The following is a 25,321-nucleotide window of genomic DNA, read 5'->3' on the forward strand; positions in this document are numbered from 1 at the left end:
AAAAACACTTTAATTCTCCAGTGTAAAAAGCAACCTGCTGTACAATGCAGCATGGACCCATGGGGCCTGCTTTCTCCTGCCAGCCAGCACCACCCATTCCTTCTGGGCATTCTCAATCTCAATCCACATTACTCCTTCAAAAGTAGCCAAGGTAACCATGTAGACCTTTCCTCTTGAGTTCCAGCCTCTGTAGCTCCATAGCTTCATGCATGTTAAACCTGCTACACTTCTTCTACCTGTTTACCCCTTAGATTTCTATCTAACTATACACTGTGGGCCGCTGTATGTGCCCAGCAGGTAGGTGGTGGACATACTAAAGCGTGTTTTAAATCCAAAGAGGTAGCTTTGCAGAGAGCTACCTCCTTTCCAAAATGCACTGCCTTTGAAACCTCCTATCAATTGCCCATAAAACCTCTCCCCAGTGCAAAAGAACTAAAAGGAAAAATATAAAATCCAAGAAAGACAGAAATACTTTAGATTTTAATTAGCTATTTTGGCTTGTTTACCCAAAGAACTGGTTTTGCCGTGTGACTCGATTCCTTTCTGATCTTTGTGACAGTGTCTACACAGATACTTCACACAACGTGCTGAATCCTTTTTAACAGGTGTTTTGATTATTTTGGGTTAAATAGTTTGGATTTCTGCTTCTAAATCTTCCATGTTGATATTCAGCAAATCAACTTAGTGAAGAACTCTAAGTATGCTAACCCACATTCCCAGAAGACAGTCTGCTTTCGTGTAGATTGTTTAGTTTAAGTTGCTATTTGATCACTGCATAATTATCCTCTCTAGCTATTGGATTAAATTTTTTCAAATAAGTACTTAAAAGCTAGTCAGATTGGGTCTTTAAACTGATGAAACTGGATCATCATTTTAGAACTCTGTGGTCCTAAGGAGTCTTATTCAGTAAAGGTCTCAGGGTTGTTTCCTGCCAGGAAGTTGGGAAGAGCGTTAGTAGTTGGTTTACTCAGGGAATTGTCTTTGTAATGTTGCAGAATCGCCTACCAGAGGAATGACGACGATGAGGAAGAGGCTGCACGGGAGCGGCGCCGCCGAGCACGACAGGAAAGGCTGCGGCAGAAGCAGGAGGAGGAAGCCTTGGGGCAGGTGACTGACCAGGTGGAGGTTAATGCCCAGAACAGGTACAGTCCTCTTCAGAAAGGAGAATTTTCAAATTACTGCCTGGCATGTCTGTTGAATGGAATCTGTTGGGCAAAGCATTCTCTTATATGACCAACTCAACCCTTTCTCAGTTCTAATTTGTTTAATTATTTTGTGGCCATTTTAGATGACTCATCAGATTGGAGAATCAATCTGATTGAGACATTAGGACACCACTACTCCTTTTGCTCTTCATGTCCCAGCCTCTAAAAATACCCCAGATGAAGGGTTTTTATTTTATTTTATCATCTAGGGGGCTTTCAATTTACTAAGTATAGTGGACTATATCTTTAAATAAGGAAATTTAATTTATATTCATTCTTTAAGGTATTGCTACCTGTTTTGAGCTGAAGATTCATTAGTTTATTAGAGTCCTCCATGTCTACCAGTAAGAGGTAACACTTGATTTTTTTAAAATTTATGTTAAAAAATATAAGAGGTGGGAAACAGACTTGGCCCAGTGGTTAGGGCATCTGTCTACCACATGGGAGGTCTGCGGTTCAAACCCTGGGCCTCCTTGACCCGTGTGGAGCTGGCCCATGCGCAGTGCTGATGCGCACAAGGAGTGCCCTGCCACGCAGGGGTGTCCCCCGCGTAGGGGAGCCCCATGCACAAGGAGTGTGCCCCGTAAGGAGAGCTGCCCAGCGCAAAAGAAAGTGCAGCCTGCCTAAGAATGGTGCTACACGCGGAGAGCTGACACAACAAGATGACACAACAAAAAGAAACACAGATTCCCGTGCCGCTGACAACAACAGAAGCGGACAAAGAAACAAGACGCAGCAAATAGACACAGAGAACAGACAACCAGGGTTGGGGGGGAGGGGAAAGAAATAAATTAATTAATTAAAAATCTGAAAAAAAAAAATTAGGTTCCCAATACCCCACTCCTCCCACATCGACAACTTCTTTCATTAGTGTGGTACATTCACTGCATTTAATGAATACATTTTGGAGTACCACTATACAGCATGGATTATAGTTTATGTTGTAGTTTATACTTTCTCCCAGTCAATTCAGTGGGTTATGGCAGGATATATAATGTCCTGCATTTGAATTTTTAAAGTAGGTATGAAATGCAGTTGTCTTACATTTTCTACTGTTTGGTGTGAACCAATATTTTCTATCACTGTGATACTCAGCAAGGTGTAGAGCACAGTTTAACATAATGTGATCATTCCTCACAAAAATACTACCAACAACTTTAGTTTACTACTACATTTTCCTACTCAGACCCTGGTTAAAATAAGGGAAACCAAAAGTACTTAATAGGTTCAATTTTTTCAAAAAGGGCTTTTGCAATAGAAACATAGTCAGATATTAATAGTTCACTGTGCTAATAGCTAGTATAAACTGACTTTATATACCTCAAGCTCCAGGAAAAATGAAAATATTTTTGGGAAAAAATAGTGGACAAAATTAATTTTAATTTAAAACTATGGATTGATGAATTATAATGAAACCACCATATAAGATCTTGTGTGTGGTTTTGATTTTAGTTTGTTTTATTTTGTGTGTGTTTGGAGGGGGCTGTTACCAGTTGCATTAATTCAGTCTATTTAGAAAATTCTGAAAGAACAGGGTTCTGTCCTTTTTAATCCCAATTTGACGGGGTACATCAAAAAGTTTCTGAGAAGCAGTCTTGAAAATGCAGACAGGTAGAATGAATTCAATGGGAAGCCTACTGGTTCGATGGAGGAGTAAAGAGAAAACATGTCCCTTGGTAAATTACTCTGAATTAGGAGGAAGCATAGCAAAGGGGTTGTAAGTATAATTTCTGGGATTCACTATGTGGCTTTGAATCCAAACTTGGTCTTTCACTAACTGAAATCACAGGTATGCTTCTAAAGTCTGTTTATTCTTCAGTTAAATGAAAATACAAATCATACCTGTCTTCTAAGAATGTCAGTAAGCTTAAGTGAGATGTAACACATGTAAAATGCATGATGCTTTGCACATAGTAAGCACTCAATAAATTTTCACTATTATTAGGAAGATGAGTGTCAAGAGCTTTACAGAAGGGCAGCATAGTTATTTATTGTCCTTTCTGTTTCTGAGCTGAATTGTAAAGGGAGAGACTTAAAATAATATCTTGAAGTCTTTCCAGAACCTAGTTATTAGTGAGTGATCAACAGTGACTCATAGGCGGCAGACTTGGCCCAGTGGTTAGGGTGTCCGTCTACCACATGGGAGGTCTGCAGTTCAAACTCTGGGCCTCCTTGACCTGTGTGGAGCTGGCCCATGTGCAGTGCTGATGCGCATGCAAGGAGTGCCGTGCCACGAAGGGGTGTCCCCCGCATAGGGGAGCCCCATGCGCAAGGAGTGCGCCCCTTTAAGGAGAGCCACCCAGCGCAAAAGAAAGTGCAGCCTGCCCAGGAATGGAGCCACACATGTGGAGAGCTGACACAACAAGATGACGCAACCAAAAGAAAACACAGATTCCCGTGCCGCTGACAACAACAGAAGTGGACAAAGAAGACACAGCAAATACACACAGAGAACAGACAACCAGGGTGGGCGGGGGGGGGGGGGGAAGGGGAGAGAATTAAATAAATAAATAAATCTATTAAAACAGTGACTCATAAAGTTACTAGTGGTCTGTAGTTTTCTTGTTTTTGAAATCTTAGCTTCTAGCTGAATTTCTTTACTTTTTCACATTTTATTATTATTAGTCAATTCATGTTGACATAATACAAAATTCTTCCTTTTTTTTAAGAAAAGCATATCTGGATGTGAGATCATGTGACTTATTGCTGACATATTAAAGAAGAATTAGTACAATTCTTGAGGCTAAACACCCCTAACTAGCACTTAATGTCTACTAATGATGGCTGTCATTATTTATATATATACAAAGAAAGGCTACCACAAAATCTGTTAGTTTCTTAACTCAGAGTACTTCAGAATCTGTGAAATCTTTTAAAAAGTATTTTCATTCAAATGATCCAAATGTCTTAAGTATAGACCTTTCCTCTTAAATTCTAAACTATGTGTATTTTCAGGGAAATTTAATCTTTATATTTCTAATTCACGGAGACAGTGTCTTGCAGCAACAGCTCAGGCCAAGAAAATTGAAAAGTCTACCTTTTACTCAGACATTTCTTATTGTTAAATATGAAATGTTTTTCCAAAATTAAGTGAACTTGAACTTCAAGGGTCAAGTTTGGTATGAACTATGAAAGTTGATGGAATATCTAAACATTGCAAGATATATTCTTCCAACTTTGATCACAGTTCCTGATATCACATGACTGCTTGTTCCCTGCCAGTTGAGACCAACACCCCTGGCTTGGGCAGTGTCCAGCATCCTGCAATAATGATTGAGGTGATGGACATAGTGCAGTTTGAGTTTTAGAGATGTCTTTCTTTTTTTAATAAGCATTAAATTTAACTGTCCTTTGTTGTCTGTAGAAAAGTGTAACAAGATACCCTTATTCATGGAAATCTTGACAAAGAACATGGAGTATAATAGTTAGGATAACGCTGCTTGCTATAATAGTGAGCCCTCAGAATTTTAGTAACTTAACACAATAAAAGTCCAATATGTGTATTTCTAGCCAGTAGGTGGAATTAGTTTCTTTCCTCTTGTGGTTCAGGCAACTTCTAGGGTTTTCGTATTCTCTGACCTAGTCAACAGATGGAGAAAGATTGGGTAGAGAATGCATCTCTGCTTCTTAATTGTCTTGATCTGGACATGTAACTTCTGCTCACATTTAATTGGCAATTACTGATCACATGGCCCCACTGAGGTTTAAAGGAGAAAGTAAGGTAGTGTAATCTTGACTGGGAATCACTTCTCCAGGACTGTGGAAGGAAAAGCATTTGCGGCTCTACTATGGAGCCATTGGCATAAGTGTAGTATGTCCACCCGGTCAAAGTACCTTGGGTCCCACCATTCCAAATCAGGAGTTCTAGATGACTTGGTGACATGTGAGAATACTATGTGGAGAAGTTAATTCATTATTTTAGTTTGGTCCTTGTCTTAGTCTGAACTTCCCAAGAAGCATATCCTGAGAAAAGACTTGATTATACATTTAGTTGTGAGGTGATCCCAGAAAATTCTGTAGATGTGTGGGGAAGTAAGACAGGAAAGGGAAGGCAACCAAATAAAGGTTTCATCACCAAACAAATTACCACTGTGGGTATCTGGGGCATAACTCTTCTGGGGAGCTCCAAGTTCCAGTGTAGAACATGCACCTCAGGGTTAGACAACTAGAAAGTGAGGTCATATTCACTAATGCTCATCAATTTTTGTTTGAGGGCTGCTCCCAGGGGGCATTAACACCCAGCACTTTGGGCAGGTAGAGTAGATCAGAAAAGATCAAGGGCAAAGAGTTACATATGCTGGCAGCTGGAAGCCAGACAGCAGGTACTGAAATGGTAAGGTCCAAGGGGATATAGGGGTAGTACTGTTGGCATCTGCTATGGTTCTGGTGTGGCATAGTCTATATGAATCCAGTGACTGATTAATCAGCAAGCCATCTGGTGTTTTTGTTTCTCTTGTACAGTGTGCCTGAGGAGGAGGCCAAGACAACCACCACAAACACTCAGGTGGAGGGCGATGATGAGGCTGCTCTCCTAGAACGCCTGGCTCGGCGGGAGGAAAGACGCCAAAAACGTCTTCAGGAAGCTCTGGAGAGGCAGAAGGAGTTTGATCCCACAATAACAGATGCAAGTTTGTCGCTACCAAGCAGAGGAATGCAAAACAACACAGCAGAAAATGAGACTGCAGAGAAGGAAGAAAAAAGTGAGAGTCGCCAAGAAAGATATGAGATAGAGGAAACTGAAATATCCACAAAGTCCTACCAGAAGAATGATTGGAGGGATGCTGAGGAAAAGAATAAAGAAGAAAAAGAAAAGGAGGAAGAGGAAGAAGAGAAGCCAAAGCAAGGAAACATTGAAGAAAATCAGGTAGAGGTGGTGGTAAAAGAGAAAACAACAGAAATCCAAGAGGAAACAGTGGTAATGTCATTGAAAAATGGGCAAATCGGTGCAGAAGAGCCTAAAGTAGAGGAGGAGAGGAAACAAGATTCAGATGAGGTTACCCCAAATGGAAGGGTGGAAGAGGAAGACAGGGAAAGGGCTGAGGCAGAGAGGCTAAGGTTGGAAGCAGAAGAACAAGAAAGAATTAAAACTGAGCAGGATGAGAAAGCAAGAATTGAAGCAGAAGAAAAAGCAGCTGCTCAAGAAAGAGAAAGGAGGGAGGCAGAAGAGAGGGAAAGGATTAAGGAGGAAGAGAAAAGAGCAGCAGAGGAGAGGCAGAGGTTTGAGGAAGAGAAAAGAGCAGCAGAAGAGAGGCAGAGGATTAAGGAAGAAGAGAAAAGAGCAGCAGAGGAGAGGCAGAGGTTTGAGGAAGAGAAAAGAGCAGCAGAGGAGAGGGCAAGGATTAAGGAGGAAGAGAAAAGAGCAGCAGAGGAGAGACAGAGGGTAAAGGCAGAGGAGGAAGAGAAGGCTAAGATAGAAGAGCAAAAACGTAAAAAGCAGGTAGAAGAGAAAAGAAATGAAATGCAAGAGAAAAAGATAAAAGGGGAAAAGGTAGAGGAGAAAATAGAAGGAAGAGGGGTAAATGAAAAGAAAGTGCAAGAAGATAAACTTCAGACAGCTGCTCTAAAGAAAAAGGTACAGTAAACATTTTGCACCAAATGTGTGATGCCTGTGATTTGTGAGAAATGTAATGCACATCAAATTTGGGACTGAAGTCACATTCATATGCTTGACCATTTGGCAACCTGTTCATTTTTTTTTTTTTAGGCCATAGCAGTAAGCAAGCATGATGCAATTGTTTGATGGCTAAATAATCAATTGGCCAAATATACTGGGACAACCAGGGAGAAATTCATTGCTTCATGCTTGGTTGTTATGAATATGAAAAAAAAAAAATGAATTAGCCCAAGAATGATACATGTGGTGATGCTATGCTGACTTTTTGTTCTATGCCTGCATCTAAACTCACTCTTACAACATCTTACCTCTATCCACAGGTCTTCATGAGGCACCATACTATGTGTTTGGCATTTTAATTTAAAAATTATAAAAGCTGGGGTAGGAAACTGGCATAAAGAATCAAGGTCAGAAAGTTCATCATGAGAAGTTAAAAATAAAAAAGACCCTTGAAATCAACTGGTAGTTAAGGGGTAAAAGGAGCTAGTTTGGACCATTTATAAAAAATGTCAAAACACTGACTTGCCATTATGCAGACCTGAGCTTCAAGTAGACTTGCAGAAAGTCATTCATCCAGCTAATATCAATTTGTAATTGACTGGTAACTTAAGAGCACACATTTTACTTTTTTTACCATCTGGGTAACACAATTTGTATGGCCTGAGAAAAGGTGGAAACAGTGGAGAAAAATGTCCGTAATTTTCTGTCTGCAAGGCTACAATGAAAGCACTGTTATCTAACCACCAAAAAAAAGAAAGATAAAAAAGGAAAAAAGAGAGGCTTGCATCTTGCATATTCACCTTTCCAAAGAGAACTCTCTATCACTGTCTGCATTGCACTGAAGTTGCTTTTCACTCCTGCTTCTGTACAAGGGTTCGTGAGCACAGCTATAACTGAGAAAATCATGAGCAAAAATCACCAAACCACACATGAGGTTTGTAAACACCCACAAGCAGCACCATGTCACGCTAGGTTTCAGTGAGCACGTTGTACACAGCAAATTTTTTGGTGGGAATATCCCACTTTCCTGTTTAGAACCACTGGCAGCAGAAAGAAATGTGATCCCTAAGAAATTTCCTGGCACGTGCAAGGTGATCTGAGCACCCTCTCACCTGTAAGATAGAAAGGGCTTCTTCTATGTGAATGACCTTACCATTCTTGAAAATGAAAAGGGAGAAGAAAAAGGGGTTAAGGTGCAAGTTAAAAAAGAAAAGTCCCAAGAAGACAAGCCTACCTTCCAAAAAGAAGAGGTAAATATTACTGAGAAATAATCTCATCATAAAGCAACAGAGAGCAGTGTTCCAAGGCTTTTCAAGTCTGATAATCTCAAAGTTGTAACCTATAATTCAGTGTTTTTCAAACCATGACTCATGACCCACTGAATGGTGAACTCTCTTTAGGGTGTATCAAAAATTAGTTAAATGTATCCATCAGCATTTTTTTAAAAATGAAATAGAATCAAATTTTTAAAAATTTAAAATTAAAAAAAAAGAATCAAATAGACAATAGAGGCAGTGGAGGTAATAAATATTACTTTGTGATAAAAATTGTCTTTCTTAATTGGGGTCACAGTCAACAAAGTTTGAAAAACACTGCTCTAATAAATCTTCCTGGGCTCCCATACTCCTGTATGCTATTTCCCCCCTCCTTGAGCCATACTACTTTCATTTCAATCATGAACTATTTCCAGCTGGCTTTGACTAATTAACTTTTTGAGGGAAAAATATCCCCATATATTTCAGTAGACAATTTGGTAAGCTGAAGGTGACATTTGGTTTTTCAAAAGAAAAGTTGGCAAAATGTTCTGCATTGCATTTCTGAGGCACACATGGGAGCTGGTGTTTAACTGTATGGTAAGTAAAGGAGGTGATGAATCAGATGCTGCTGCAGATAGAAAGCTATTAGGGTCCCACATGATCAAAATGCCACATCAGAAAGCCTGACCTCATTTTAACCATTGTCCTTATCTTAGCTCCAAGTAATGCCTAAAAATTGTGACCATACCTAATAAATTCAAGGTACTCTAAAGTGGTAAAATTGAATTATCAGACATAGGAAGACTCAAATTACTTTGCCTATAGGACTGGTACGGTGAATTGAATTCGCTGACCTCCAACCCAAATAGACATTTCCTACATACTTCTGCCTATTGTACATATATTAAGAAAACTCAAAATTTTAAACAGAAAAATCCACATTTAGAAAACATATGAACCAGATTAAATAGGAGGGTGATTATTTCCTTAAGATTATTTTCTTAAGATTCATGTGAAAAATAAGAACTCTTAGTTCATTTTATATATTTTACTTATTTTGTTTAAGATTTTTGCTCCTTGCTGTTTCTAACAGAACTTGTGATGGTTTGGGAGTGAAAAATGAATGTGAACATTGCTCATGTAAAAGAAGAAGTATAGTGCTGATAACTCGGAAACTGAATTTGGCTGTAATGGGGCAGCCAAGGAAAAGAGTTGAACATTTTGGGAAGCAGTGTTCTCATTTTGTGTCACAAGAACACCAATATTCACTACAAAAAAGGAAAGCTGTCTTGGACCTAAACTCGAGCAGACGTGTCCCACGTGGCTTCTTTTATAAAGCTAGGGTTTAGTGGTAAATATCTTTGACTACAATCCTATAGAAGAAGAAAGAGGGCATGAAATCATAACTCAGCAATTAAATTTATACGGGGAAGAGAGGCAGAGTTTGCCCTGCAGCAGTCACTATTCCAGTGTCCAAAACTTTTTGCCTCTTTTATACACAAGGACAGATTAGAACCTCAACCCAGCCTTACAATAAAAATATTGTCATTCTTGTTTTAACATTATACATTAAAATTACTGATTGATCACTTCTCAGCCTTTTGGCTAAGATCCAGTATAAAACTACTGATTGAATAACTAGCATTTTCCCTTTCCATCTGCTTAGATTGCTTTATGCGTGCAGCTTTGAATCACGTTTTCATGATCCAGCCATTTTAAATGACCTCGTTTTTTTCCTTCTTGTTCAACAAACAAAAACAAAGTAAAAACCATTCCTTTCATGGATCTATGCAGCTGAGGCATGATAGGTCACTTCCAAGTAAACATGAACATGACATGAGACTTTTTAAAGAAAACATTTCCAGAAGTTACTTTACTACCTTTAAACACACACACACACACACACACACAACAAAACATATCCTTCCCCCACACTAGTAACTCTAGGATGATGGATAGTGGATGACCAACAGCCTTGAAATTTAATTTGCCTGTCTTTCTCTCCTCTCCAACTATAAAATGCTTCTTTTTAGTTTTTCACCCTGGAACTCCTGCCTCTAACAGAAAAATAGTTTCTGAAGGAGCTGCTCATGTAATATTGAAACTGATGTCCATGTTGTCCAACATTAATGTGCACACTAATCACCCAGGGATCTTGTTAAATGCAGGATCCGATTTATTGGGTCCTGGGTGGAGCATGAGCTACAGGTGAGATCCATGTTGTCTGTGGACTTAATGTTCAGTAGCAAGGAGTCTAGAAGACATCCATGTCATAGGAATTGGACCCGGGAAAGGATTTGGTGTTTCTGAAACTAACTTAAAAAATGCATTAAATCTAGTCTGAAGCATTGCAACTTGCACCTAGCTCTTGTCCCTATTCTGGAATAGAACAATGCAAAGTGATATACTACAGAAACTGAAGTCTCAGACAGTTCTGACCTGCTTACCAGACTTTTTGTGTGTCTCAATGGCAAAAGGGAGTATCATTTGCATTCCCACTCCATATTGGACCCATGTGTTATTCCATTGGTATAGGAAAAGAGTATCTAAAATCTAATCAGATTTTTACCCAAATAATCAGATTTGGCTAGAGCCCTTCTTATGAGCATGCTACTGTTATCTATTTATGAGGTACGTTAACTCTTTCTTTCAGGACACTTGACTGCCTATTAAGCCATCAACACAGATTTTCTTCAGGGTAACATTCTGACCTAGAAGATCTAACGCTTTTCCCAGTGGGCTCAGAATCCCATGTGCTTGGGTTTAGTTTTCCATAGAATCCAATCCAGTATGCTCCTTAAAATAAAATTTAAAGTTTTCTGGATTTACTTTATGTATTCATTTCTCAAAAGGAAAAATAATTTGGAGTAAAATCCAAATTTCATTATTTCATTAAAATTTTTAAAGAGAGTTTTCCAAAGGAAATACAGACATATCATCTGCCACAACTTATAACAATAAAGGCAGAACTTAAAAAGGGGAGGAGGTTCTGTGGTGGGGATTTTCCATTAGACCTTTTGTTTTACAACTCTCTTCTAAACCAGTTTTTATTTTGTTTTGTTTTGGGTTTTGGTGTTTTTTGGCCAGTAATACAGGGAATGCATTTGGGGAAAATGGGAATATCTCTCACTGCAAAATAGGTTGAAATGAGTTAAAGGGAATTTTGCCACAGCCATGAGCTTTGATTCAGAATTTGGTTCATGGGTATACCAGAAAATGGGATCTCCTCAGCCCCAAAATATGTATCCCCAGACAGTTCTTAATCTCCAGTCCATGGTAAGCCAAGAAGATCTAGAATAGGCCTGACTCCTGCCTGCCCAGTGAATACCAAGTTTTTCTTGCACAATCACAGCCACCAAGGAGCCACAGTCAAACTATAGAATGGGCCACAGCTTCCTTCTCTTCTTTGTAGCCTCTCACCACCAACCAGGAGCCAAGAAGGAAATTGCAGGATGCATGATTAGGAAGGGATCATGGTGTACATTCCCCTCTTTTCACATAAATGGAACTGGCATCCCAGGGAAGATAGGTGAATTGTGTGTTGACAGCACTGGAACACTCAGTTTTCCTGACTTACAGGCATAGCTCTCAGAGGTAATGACAAGATGACAGCTCCTCCCTTCAGCATGTTCAAGGGAACCCTAGCTATATATTCCTTGGGAAAAGATTAAACTCTTAACTAATTAGGGCAGCATAATAGTGAAGAGAACATCTGTAATAATTTAATGAAATAACACCCAAAGATGACAGTCAGGAAAAGGATGGTGGAAGGCTCATCAGTAAAGATAGAAAATGTACTCTGCTTTGTAAAATGTACACCCTAAAAGTAAGTGCTCAGAAGGTATCAAAAGAATAGCTGGAAAGAGGTGATTGATCAGGTATGGGGAGAACACCACCAAAAGCCCTACCCTTCCTCTGTAGGTTTCTTTAGGACATTAGTACTTTATACATGTTTATCTTGAAAAGATCAATAATGAACCATTACTGAGATGATAAAGATGAAGTAATCTGAACTTCGTTTTCCCCCTTAAATCTATGTAAATTCAGTTTACTTTGAAATCATATCTCTTTTATCCTTCAGAACATGTAAAACAAAACCCACAAAATATCAACACTAACATCTGCTGCAATGTTTCATCTTTCTCGGTCTCCCTGTAACAACAATAACCACAGCAATTATAAAATCACTTTCAGAAACAATGGACTTCAAGGCAAACCCTGGAATTTTCCTGTTCCATTCTGTCTTTAATGGTGATGGCTACAAACATGGTCCCTTGTGACGCTTGCTACTCATTTGATTGAAATACAAGGGTGATTGTCCTCTGACAGCAGCCAGAATTGGTTAGGCAAATATGGCTGACTTGGTAGGTTTTCTCTTCTTTCCTTAATAACACGTTTGTTTCCTACTCAGATTCATCCTCCATCGAAGAAGAAACCTGTCTAAGCAAACTAGCCATTCTTCCACCAAGGCCACTCTAATAACTTCCCTTCCCAGAGAGAACTGCAAACAGCCACTCTTAGATGGAGTTCCCGTAACATCATAATTTCCAAATGATAACATTCCCACTGGTCTCAAAAATAGAAACCCCATTGAGATGAGGGATGATCTTGACTTCCTAAAACTGTGGTCAAAGTCTTTGCTCAGAGGCGGCAGGACCACAACTATAAGAATTTCCTCTGACCCGAGCTTGGCCACATCACTCTCCTGGCGGTTTGTTTTCCTTCTGAGTTTTCTGGCTTCTTATCAATTTATAGGGTCTCATTTAGGGATCTTAACTAAAAGGTAATAAGATTTTTATCATTATGTTTCCTCCTGATATGCACTGTTGGTTAGATCAAAGATGAGAAGATTAAAAAGGACAAAGAGGCCAAAGAAGAATTTAAGAGCTTCATGGATCGAAAGAAAGGTTTTACAGAAGTCAAGTCACAGAATGGAGAGCTCATGACTCACAAACTTAAACACACCGAGAATACTTTCAGGTAAGATGTGATGCCTAAAAGGGACTGTGTTCTTTTTTTTTTTTTTTTTTTTTAAACCAGTCTTCCTATCCTCTATCTCCAGACAGAACAGAAACAGGCTAAATAGCCAACATACTTTTGTTGTGAGGTCATGAGTCATTGTCTTAGAGATACTCAGTCAGCAGGCTAGGACTTCCACATCATTAACAGAAAACCAGCAGTCAGTACTCTGACAGGGCTTATCTGTTTTTCCCATTATTTAGCAAGACAGATCAATGCTTGGCATCCACATTGTTGCTCACTGAACTAATATGCTCATTTCAGTGTTTATTTAGAAAATATTCTTGAGGTTAATGTCATCAGTTCATTCTCTATATGGTCCAGCCTGCTTCATGAGAGACACTTTATGGTATCATTTCCAAGAATGCATTTTCTAAAGGTTATAAATAGATGATGCATAAAACTAAGATTGGGTCCATGCTCAAATACTTGGGAAACTAAGGTTGTCAGATCTCTTTACGAGAGGACATTTAGAGCCCTTCATATGTTAATTTGCATTGGGAATCTCTAAGAGGGAGGAAGAGGACTTGGGACTAATGTTCTATTTAATATATTTCGGAAAACCCTGTTGCATAGCTTCAGCCTTCCCTCCTCACTAATACACAAACCCCATCATACTGAAAATCTGGATAATCAATTATAGGAGGGATTGGGCTGATATATGCAGTCACGCCTTCACTTTTAGACATATTTGAATATTGAGATATCCCCAGAGGTTTTGAAGAAGGGTTCAAGTCTTCTTCACGAAGACTTTTTGAAGAAGGTTCAAGTCTCAGAAGTCTGCCATGGGCCCCTAGCTAAATGGTTCTCTGCTGCCCATTCCTACAACACATTTCCTTTAAATCACAATTCTCTTGTTATTTCACTGGCTACTGTTCCAGATGTGCTAAAAAAAATAGCCTTGGATTCCTGTAACATGGATTTCCATGGGTTGTTCTGTGGGAGCAGTGTTGCTATAAGCCTGTATTTCTGAACACTTCAAATAGGACAAGTCACCAAGCAAGGTATTGTGTAGAAGCTTGACCTGCTCCTGACACCAGGGCCTTTGCTACATTCAGAAGCAGGAATCGCTATTAGAAGTGGAAGCTTCAAGTACCTGGCTAGTAGAAGAGTGAGAATGCTATCATTTGGAAGCTATGATGTATTCCATTTCTAGTAAACAGGAAACAACATTTACCTATCTTAGCCTAATAGCCTAATAGGCTAAGATAGTACAATTGCCCCCAAACAATTTTTTATACAAAAATTTGAGCAAAAACGAAGTCACATTTATATAAAGAAGGGCCTAAAACACATGGAGAAAAAAGGTGTGCATAAAAGGTCTAAATACAACTGTGAAGGGGTAAAAAGGGTAGAACGTATTGGTGTTACTTGGATTGGCAAGGGAATAGAAGTGAAAATTAAAGTTTACTGGGAGTTCCTAGAAAATCTATAAAGCAAATGCGTTCAGGCTGATAAGCTGAGTCTAAGACTTGCTGAAGTGCCTATAATTGAATGTTTTCAAGTCCTATAACAGTGTCAAATTCATTAGAAGTATTCAATAAATGCTGTCATTATTATAGTTTATCATTTGATAATTTAAAATACATATGTAAATTTCTAAGAGAAATAATGTTTAAAAAATCTGTCAGTAGAAAGGAATTTGGTTAACAATTAGCAAACTTGCCTACCAGCTTCAATAAAAGCTACACTTAATAATTAACATGCCTATTGTGTGGAAATCCTCAAAGAGAAGAGTCTCTGGGGAGGGCAACACGTTGAGTGCTGAGAACTCTTATATTTGTGACTCTTGCCTTAATTTTTTCATCTTTGGGCAGGAAAAATTACAGGAACAAGCTGTTACCATACGATTAGTGTTTCTTTTAGCTGCCAACATGGCTTAGTTTTAGTTTTGGTTAAAAGCTGACACTGACAGAAGCATAGAAATATAGTTTTGCTTAAGAAGCAGGGAAGGAAATAACATCTGTTTAGATAAGCTTAGTGCCCACTAGTTAAACTGAAAACAAGCCTGTGTTCTTAATGGTCACAGGCCTTGAGTGTCCATCTTGACTTACATCAAGGAGCCAAGGATAGGGAGAGAATCTTTTGGAAGAAATCCCCACGTAAATGCACACAAATGCTGCTGCAAGGGGCCAGCACATAAGAGCAGAGATTATGTGGACAAAACTCGTGCTCCTATTTTGAGCATAGTTCCTTACATTTGATTTCATTATTCCCATCTTGGATGTTTCCACTTTCTTCGAACTGGTTTGTTTTCTCTAAAATATGACATACGAATCTCAGTGCAATGAGACGCTAAAGAGCTAGCAGATTTTGCCAAGGATTTTTACAGGAAGTACAAAGTGAAAGTTTGTTTTGCTTTTTGTTTATTTTTGAAGATGAGAATTAAGGCGACATTTTTTTCTTATTATAGAAAAAATATACATAATTATAAGACATTTAGAAAATAGAGGTATACAAAATCACCCATCTCCCAGAGATAACCACCATTAACAGTTTTCCATATTTTTTCTATGCATATACTACATTCAAGATAAACATACATATATACATGTATATTTATAATTATATTCATATGTATTTTTTCACTGATTCTCTCACTGCATATAATAGTGTATCATACCTATTTCCATACCAATAAATATAAGTGTACACTTTAAGTATTAACGGTGTTAAGAATATTTCACTGTATGGATGCATCATGGCTTATATAACCAATTACTAATGATGGACAGTTTGATAGTCCCAAATGAAGACTGAGTGACATCTAGCAACATACAGAGTAATTTCTATGTGTTTTGGCATTCTAAACCCATACACATGTGAGAGCAAACTCATTTCTGATAATGGAGAAAACCTTCAGTTAAGTCAGGGAGGAGATTTCCTATCTGGAGCCACAGGCTTATGAATATAAAAGACCCTGAAAAACAAAGAAAAATTTTGAGACCCCTAATCTTGCTTGACTTCAAAATAGAAGAATGCATCTTTAACTGTCAAGAGTCTAGAACAATAGTTTTAAACTACTTAATTTCAACCCATAATAAGTAAATTTTACATCAAGACCCAATACACACATACGTTCATATTTATAATTGAAACAAACAATCCAAGAATTAGTATTTTCCCTTGCTCTCTGCAGTGCACTCAGATGTTTTCCATTTCATTTTTTAAATTCTGATTACAATCCACGAAATGGATTTCCTGACCTGCAGTTTGAAAAACATTGTCCTGGAGGACAGCATCTTCAGAATGACCTCAATATTTTAAAAGTGCAAAATGTACATTCTTTGATCGGTGTTGCTTAATATATCTCTAATTCATTCTTTGTTTTAGCCTTCCTCTTGCTCCATATCTAGAAACACAGTGCCATTCTCTACATGAAATGATACTCGATAATTGTAATACATGTGTTCTTTAGACAAGTGTCAGGAATTGGCCACCTGTGTTCAGACCTAGTTAAGAATGTCCTCTCAACTTATTGAGTACTTAAATAGTAAACAGTCTAGATCCTTGTCTCTTAGTTAAAGGCTACCTATAACAAAGACCTTTGAGCATGCCTCTAAACTCTTCTAAATAAAATCCCAGGAGGACCCAATCTAGATGCATTCTGCTTCCATGGAAATAGTGTTCTGCTGAAGTCTTCGGTGATTACAAACTTGTTTTGAAGGTAATCGTCAATGTCCTAACTCTAATATATTAAAGAAGCTTGGCGTTGACAGGCACTAATGATATTGCTCCATCTTGTATCTGATTTATATAAAATATTAAGAATGCCATACCTGGGATAAAATTGTAACATAAGGACTCTTGCTCTAGTCTTAGGTTTATAATTCTATGGTGAAATCCCTGGGGGTCTTCCTTAATCTCATAGTTTCAATTTTTGTTCCTACTATTCAAACACCCATTTTTCTCCCTATTTTTTTAAGCTATACTACCTGATGAAGCACTGCTGCCACTCAGGCACTGAAGGTAGCTAGACTTAGACTGTGCACATTCTAGAGACTTAAAGGTAGGAATCATCTCACACTCTCTGTCCTCAAGGTCTGGAATGAGTGGTGAGGTGGTAGGCTAACATGTTCTATTTCAGTTGACTCATTTTATAACATGTCATATTTAACAGTGAAAAGAAGAGTAAATTTGGAATAGAGAAGCAGTGGAATCTGATCCTGTATCAGTCACTTACCAACTACCAGAAGTTTGGGCAAATTATTTTTTCTCTCTCACCTAGAGTGTCCTTATTCATAAAATGTAGACACTACACCTAACTTGCCAGCCTCTCAGCTATTTTTGGTATTAACTGAGATAATGAATATGAAAGATATCTGTAAAGCATAAAGAATTATTTGAAAGTAACAGCCCTAATCACATCATATCAGAACTAACAGTCATTTTAAGTCCTGTTAAGGAACATTCCTGTTGTGCTGGGGCCAGAGCAGAGCAAATATACCAGTTGAGGCCAAGGTTAATTCAGAGTCAGTGAGAACTTTCTCAGAGCATCTCTGTAAGAATAGACACATATTTCTGTGTTTATTAATAAAGAAACCAGGGTAATTTCATCTGGCAGAGATCAGCTGCTAGAGTTAAGCTCAAGGCAAGAGGGTGGATAGACATTTCAGGTTCTACCCCTAGTTCAGCCATCTTTGCCTTTCGCCAGTACCTGGGCATTTCTGTCTTCCCTTCTGATCCATGCACCCAAATTAACTAGTGACTAATAGTGGAAGCTAGTAGGGCCACGCCTGATCTCTAGAACTCATCCTAACAGTAATTTTTTGGACTACATGCCTTTCTTTTCTTGTAACTTAAACTTAGAGTTTATATGTAAATTGACATCTCATTTCATGGGACCTTAGATGAGGAAAACAGAATAAATAGTATTTGTCCCATTTGACAATAGAGGAACGGAGAGTAAATGAAAATAGGGACTCCATTCAGACCTTGTGATTCCAGGCAGGCTCTGACCTACTCCCTGGGGTCTGTGAAACCCAGTTGTCTAATGACTGGTAGTAGAGATTTTGGTCTGGGGTGCAATGCCTAGGAGGGTCCATCAACCACCTGCGGACCAACACGCCCCTCCGTCCAAGGGGGGCTCAAGGCTTCTGTATCTATGACTCCCTTCGCTTCCTCCATAGCCGCGGCGGAGGAAAGTCGAGCCCTGAGACCAAGGAGGCCGAAGCCACTTCCCAAGTGGAAGCCGGAAAGCGACTGGAGGAGCTTCGGCGCCGCCGCGGGGAAACGGAAAGCGAAGAGTTTGAAAAGCTCAAACAGAAGCAGCAGGAGGCTGCCTTAGAGCTCGAGGAACTGAAGAAAAAGAGGGAGGAGCGAAGGAAGGTCCTGGAGGAGGAGGAGCAGAAGAGGAAGCAGGAGGAGGCAGAGCGAAAAGTCAGAGAAGAGGTAAGGGGGGCAGGACGTGTAGATAGAAGCTAAGGGGCTGGAGGCACCCCCAGCCCGCCTGCCTCTTAACCACGTCCATGAAGGCGTGTCTCTGGGACGGAAGGCTCCAGCCCAGAGAATAGTTTTTCCGCTAGTGAAATTCTGAAATGCTGCTGCACTTTTAAACGCTGATTCCTCAAAAATATAGTTTAAGAATAATAAACATACTGTGTGCAAAGCATTGTTCTAAAACCTTTAAAAACATTAATTTATCTAATTCTTGTAATAACTCTCTGATGTAGATACTCCTTTCACCCCGGTTAATTTGCTCCGGAATCCAGTTATTTAGCAAAGGACCTGGAATTTGAACACAGGCAGTCACTTTTCTTAGCCCATTACCCTGTATTGCCTCTCAGTAAAGAGATTAGAGACCTGAAAAGGATGATGTGGTCTGCAAAGTGGTTACAAGAACTAAAGAACACATGAAGGTTGTTTTCTACTATTTGAAGAGTTTTTATTTATTCTATTAACGGGCTTTTTTTTTTTTAATGGAAGAATAAGTAGTCTAGAATGTAACAGGCAGGGAAATTACCTGTTTTGTTCACTATTACCCAGGACCCAACACAGTGCCTGGCATGTAGCAGGAACCCAATAATTATTTGTTGAAAGAATGAATGAAGAGATGAGTTTGTTCCATCTTGTTAAAGACAGAACTAAACTCACAGATAAAGTTACAAGGAGGCAAATTTCGATTCAATGTATGAAAAAATGCTTAACCAACTACAACTTATCTTGCTCCAGTTTATACAGAGCATTGGTTTCTTTCATCCTGAGGTACAGTATTATTTTCATTTTATCAACCAAAAAACTGGGAATCAAATATTTTTGAGTAACTTGTTTCAATCAACTTGACTAATAAGTGGTAGAATCAGGGCTGGAACCCAGCTTCTCCAGTTCTGAGCCTAGAGCTAGAGCTTTTCTCACTAATCTTGTGAAAGTGAACTCCCATCATTTGAAATATACAAAAATACTTCACATGACTTACTGACAAAGATCCTATGCAAAAATCCCTTGAATGGTGTGGAAAGTTTGGATAAATTATTCCATGGTCCCACCACTGGCTTTCACCAAAGTGACCTTTGGTTGGGAGGTAGTTTGGGGTGATAGAACTTTAGAATCAAACATACCTGGGCTTGGATCCTATTTCACCTCTTACAAGCAGGGAACTTGAGAGAGTTATTGAATAACACTGAGTCTTCTTTTCCTTATCTATGAAAAGTCTACTTTGCTGGATTGTTCTGTTGATTACCTAAATAATTGTATACACAGTGCATGGCACTCAAGAAGTGGTAGTTATTATTGTTACCATAATTAAAGTTGTTTGGAGGAGGGTATAAATGAAGGCAGAAGGAAATTATGAACTCTTTGAACTGGATCGAGCCTAGGAGATTATTTGGTCTAACCTCCTACCAAACACAGGATGTTTCTGCTACATCCTCTCACAGATGGACATCCAGCCTCTGCTTGAGAACATCCAGTGACAGTGCTCTCACAATCTGAAAACTGTAGAAGACTACATAAAACTCAGAAAATCATTCATAGAGGGTGTGCAACCTGATCATAAGTCTGAATTGTTGTGTCTGATGGAGAAGACAGAGGAATGTTCTAGGCCAGGAATAAAGGCACCAAAGGGTTAATGAGATGGATTTTAAACATTTGTGATTTCACCAATCTTTGGCAATATCTACATCATTTCATATTTGCCAAACTGTAATATACTCAATTGAGTACAAGGGCAGGAGTGGTGTGGGGAGGCATCGGTAAAATCCTCTCACATAATTTGGCAAATGTAATACAATAGCTATCTCATTTGCCTTTACAGCCCTTCTAGGAAGTAGGTAGAATGGATATTTTTCAGTGTTAAATGACTTTAACAAGATGTGATAATGGCAGTCATCATACTGAGCTCTGTTCTAACCTTTTTACCTCATTTAACCCTCACTAAAGCCTGAGTAAGTGGATACTAATCATATCCCCATTTTACAGATGAAGAAACTGAAGCATAAGGCAGATAAGTAACATGCCCAAGGTTGCACAGTTGAAGTGTCACAGCCAGGATGTGAATCCCCGCAGTTGGAATACAATGTTCAGGCTTAACCACTAGTGACCCCCTTGGGAGGAAGTAGCAGAATCTAGACTACAGCACTCTCTCTTTCTTTTTGGCTTGAATCTGATATTGCTGTCCTTGTTATCTGTCCCTTCTCTGTTAGGAAGAGAAGAGGAGGCTAAAGGAAGAGATTGAAAAGCGAAGAGCAGAAGCTGCTGAGAAACGCCAGAAGATGCCAGAAGAAGGCTTATCAGATGACAAGAAACCATTTAAGTGTTTTACTCCCAAAGGTTCATCTCTCAAGGTATTTTTTTCCAGCACGCTTGATTTTGTCTCCTTATTTAGTTATTGATTATTCAAGATCTTTGATTTATTTATCTTTTACCTATTCTCTATCAGACATTTCATAACTTCTTTTTTGCTTCCAACAGAGATGGAAGAGAGGTAAAGAAAACAGTCAGTGACACTTGTATCTGTTATTTAGTAGGTGCTTTGGTATAAATTAAAATGGCATTTTGTGATTATCTCCACATTTCACTGATCTGTGCTCTTCCTGTGCCTCATTGCTTTGAAACATTTAAAGTTTATAAAATGGGCAAGTATGTTATAAAGGCTTAAGCTGCTTTTCGTGCTACTAGCTCTTCATTTTTTTCTATGTTGTTATTAAAATCAGGCAACTGGAAATAGTGCAAATTCTAATTTTAATGCTATTATGATGGGAGGATGTGAAATGTGACTTGGATAGGATCCTTTGTCAGGATGAGATTGGTCTTACTACTGCCTTCATGGAACATAACTTCTAATTAATGCAAGGCATAAGTGGTGCCAAGAGAAAAGAGAAGGAGCAGGAAGAAGCTGAATCTAGATGATAGAATGGTTGAGATATAGGGAAAGGGACAGCAGACTCAATAAAGTACTATACATTATTTATAATCAATCTTTCATTATTTTCTACATATAATTTGTTTTGAGGATTAACATTTACTGAGCACCCAGCACAGTGTCTTGCACACAGAGATACTTGATAAATAATTGTAGAGTACATAATTATAAAGAATTTGGAAGTTTTAACATTTTTATTCCACTCTCACGTTCCATCAACCTATCTAGGTTATAAAGTATTAATAAACAAAGACTGTATGGAATCACAGCTGGGCTTGGGATGGTTAAGTATATATGTGTGTGTATCTATAAATGTGTGGGAGGTCATACCATATAGCACACTAAAATTATCAAAAGTCAATCACTTAGGGGAGTAGATGTAGCTTAAGTGGTTAAGTGCCTGCTTCCCACATGGGAGGTTCCCGGATTTGGTTCCTGGTGCCTCCCGAAAAAAATAAAAACAAACAACAAGCAAAACAGACAAGAAAACCAACTCAGAGAACCCGATATGGCTCAGTGGTTGAACGCCAACTTCCCATATACGAGGTCCCAGGTTCAATTCCTGGCCCCCTGTACTTAAACAAAAAAAAAGCCAATCACTTAACTGTTTCTCCTTAAAAGTAGCATGTTTTAGCCTCAGATAACTCCACTTGGACTTTATGATAGTGTTGGTTCCAATAACACTTCTGATACTTTGTTCCCAAGGACAGTTTTTTCATCTCTGAAAGTTCATTTTCTTTAACTGTAAAATTGGAAAACTCACCTACTTGTGTACATCCCTTGGTTGCTGCAAAAATAAAATGAGATGCTCTATTTCAAAGCATGTTAAATACAGGTTGTAGCAAATGCTATTCGTGCCCCACCCATACCACCTCACTTTTACCACTGCATATCAAGTGGACTTCCAACTTACTACTTCCAGCTTTCTCTTGCCACTGAAGCCTGATTTGCAGCCCAGAAGTGCTTGGGAATTAGCATTCCTCCATGAGCACCCCTTGGCCTATGACTGAAGGGTGTTGGTGTATAATTACCCCAAATGAGTGGGTGGGGTGGGGAAACTGAGGCATGTAGTTTACACTGGCTCCTGGAGTTCACTAGAGATTTGGCCCTAATTGCCCACTATGGAAGTTACCCTAATAACACTCTTTATTGGCTGCCCTACCTCCCTCATCCCACTTCCCCACTCTTCTACATTCATCTTCCAAATACACTAATTGTCCTTAGAATCCTTCTCAAGGTTTTCTTCAGGGGGAGTCCAAACTAAGACACAGGGGGATTCTATTATCTATTTAATAGTCTGTATTTATAAAATACCTAATGTCTGTTCTGCACTGTGCTATGTACTGTGAAAGAAAAGGTAAAGCGAAGTGGCTGCCTTTAGGGCATATAGTTGACTGACACATGGGAAACAATTCAAGAATTACAAAAGTCAACAAATGCAGATACCAGTGTACTGAGATTTCAGAGCAGAGCAAAATGAGAAGAGGCTTTGTGGAGTATGGGAGCTTTATTTATGGGATATTTATTTAGATATTTATTTCATATAACTTTCCCTTGTCACAAAATATTCTTTTGATTTTCTTCCAACCATTTAACAACGTGAAAGTCATTCTTAATTTGGGAGCGGTGCAAAAATACCACATTTAGTCCACAGGCAAATGGATCATAGCTGGCAGATCCCTGATCTAGAAGAAAGAGCAGAAAACCACAAAACAAAAACAAAAACTCCCTCAGTTCAGGTGATTTCTGTGCAGCCTCCCGGACCAGGTGGTTTAGTTCCTGGTTGACCAATAATCAAAGAAAACCATGTTCTCTCCACCTCCCATAAAATCCCACTCCAGCTAAGCTTTCCTTGGTAACATGAAGAAAGTAGTATTCTTCTAATCTTCCAATCTCTACTCTTTTTTCAGGAGAAACTACAGCCCATAGTCCTCCTTTCCAAAATATCTCCTCTCTACCAAATTTCCCGACAAACTCATTTCTCTGGTCTGCCCTCAGCTGGCTCCTGGTTTCCCATTTTATCCAGTGGTCCTAGGAAGCCATTTTATTTACTCCCTCTGGTTGAAAAAATGGGTGAGTGATCACAGTAGACATATATTTTTGAAAAGACCAAAACTTTTTTATTTTCTATACAACAGAGGCATGCATTCAGGAACAATCTATGGCTTTTCTCCATGGTATGTACCTTGAAGAACTTGCTGTTCTCACTTTCATAGTTCTACAACTGAATTCTGATAGCTGCTGGTACTCTAGATCTTACAACTTTCATAAATGCCCACAAGCTAGTATTTTAGAATGCCAGTAGGAGGGATATATTTGATATATGACCTCGAAATATTATAAACTAGCATATTCTTTGAATTTCTTATGACTTCTATTCCCTTTTCTGGGAAGCTGAACCTGGTTTCTCATAGTTAAATGTTAGCAGTGAATGATTTTTCTTATATAATACATACAAAAAATAAATTTTTAGTTTTAAGCTTTTAAAAATTGTTTTCACAATGTTTTTCATATATTGGTGGGGGGCACAGGTAGAGTGAGGAGAAAGTGTCAATTTTCTAAAACAATACACTTTTTTCTGAATTTTATCGGGACAATACTGCCCCCTCTTGGTCTTCAGAAAAACTAATTTTCCAAGTTAAATTCCTTATTAAGAGCATTTAATTTATGAATTAATTCATTACAAACTGTGACATTACCTAGGGCCAAAGAGTTGAGGAATTTTCCAACAAAAGTGCATCAGTAAATGGATGGTGCCTCCTAATAAAATGTGATAATGAAGCCAAGTTGTATTAGATAGTGAAGATACAAAAGGAGGGAGCCCCTGTAATTTGAATAAATGGATGGCCAACGTTAGAAAGATGGTCCCTGAAAGAGAAAGATGCTATAAGTGCTACTAAGAACCAGTCTTGCCTCTGCCACTCCCTTCCGTCTTGCCCCAGGGCTCACAACATGCTGGACTTTTCCTCATTCTTCAGTCCCCACACGCTGCAAACCTCTTGGTTTTCCATGTCTTTGTACATGTGTTTGCTATGGTAGAAATATCCCCTCCCCTCTAACCCATGCACTCCCACCCTCACTTTCATAAACTTATTTATGAAACCATACAAATTGTAGTAATAGGCTCAAATGTCAAAACTACTGAGAGCTCTTCTTCGAATCCCTCATATGTCACTTCTGTATCACAGCATTTTGTTCTTATCTTTACTATGGTACCTACCATTGAATTTTAAATATTTTATTTATATTTAATATTATATTTAATATTTTAATGTATACTTATTTTCTGTTCTTCTTTACTAAATTGTGTGCATTTTAAAGAATGGGATCCTGTCTTACTCATTGGGTGTTCACCTTTATATAGTAGGTGATCATTATATAATTTATTGGTTGGCTGTTTGACTGACAGACTGACAGGGTTAAAAGTAGGATGGATGGATGGGTGGGGTAGTATTCAAAGTGCCAGCACATAATACATTCCCAAATATTTCATCTTATTCAACTGGGAACTTTTTCTATAGAAATACACCTCCAAATTTATAATTAAAATCTGAAAAACAAGATTTACTGCATTGGCTGTCTATATTCAATTAACTTAGGGCTAAGTATGTGACTTTTTTGCATAAAATTTTTTTAAAAATAAGAGTTTGCTTTTATCCTTGTAAGAAATCATCGAAAATAATGAAGTGCACTCACTAATATGTATAAAAGTGTTATTAAACTGATACTAAAAATGAAGCACGTTTTCCAAAAAGCTTAGTGGTATTTATTAATAGTCCGTGAGTCCCAGGCAGCCAGCCCGGAAAGAGTTGCGTAAGTCTCAGAGGATGTGTAGGTGGACACTCAACCACCCAGCTGTGGGAACTTT

The 25,321-nt window shown here is 38.6% G+C and overlaps 1 protein-coding gene across 33 annotated transcripts in view; it reads left to right on the forward strand.

Moving 5' to 3' along the window:
• CALD1 (caldesmon 1) overlaps positions 1-25,321 on the forward strand; it is a 194,548-nt gene that overhangs the window by 154,845 nt on the left and 14,382 nt on the right. For 14 of the 33 annotated variants that reach the window (XM_058297397.1, XM_071215287.1, XM_058297403.1 and 11 more), the window contains 5 exons: positions 996-1,142; positions 5,667-6,069; positions 12,910-13,055; positions 18,224-18,485; positions 20,735-20,875. In XM_058297397.1, the coding sequence (XP_058153380.1) occupies positions 996-1,142; positions 5,667-6,069; positions 12,910-13,055; positions 18,224-18,485; positions 20,735-20,875 (1,099 nt within the window). Of the gene's footprint in view, positions 1-995; positions 1,143-5,666; positions 6,778-7,991; positions 8,070-12,909; positions 13,056-18,223; positions 18,486-20,734; positions 20,876-25,321 lie in introns of all 33 variants that reach the window. The other 19 variants (XR_011648869.1, XR_011648868.1, XR_011648870.1 and 16 more) reach the window with 2 other exon arrangements.

This window comes from Dasypus novemcinctus, chromosome 5, assembly GCF_030445035.2.
Source record: "Dasypus novemcinctus isolate mDasNov1 chromosome 5, mDasNov1.1.hap2, whole genome shotgun sequence".
Lineage (NCBI taxonomy): Eukaryota > Metazoa > Chordata > Mammalia > Cingulata > Dasypodidae > Dasypus > Dasypus novemcinctus.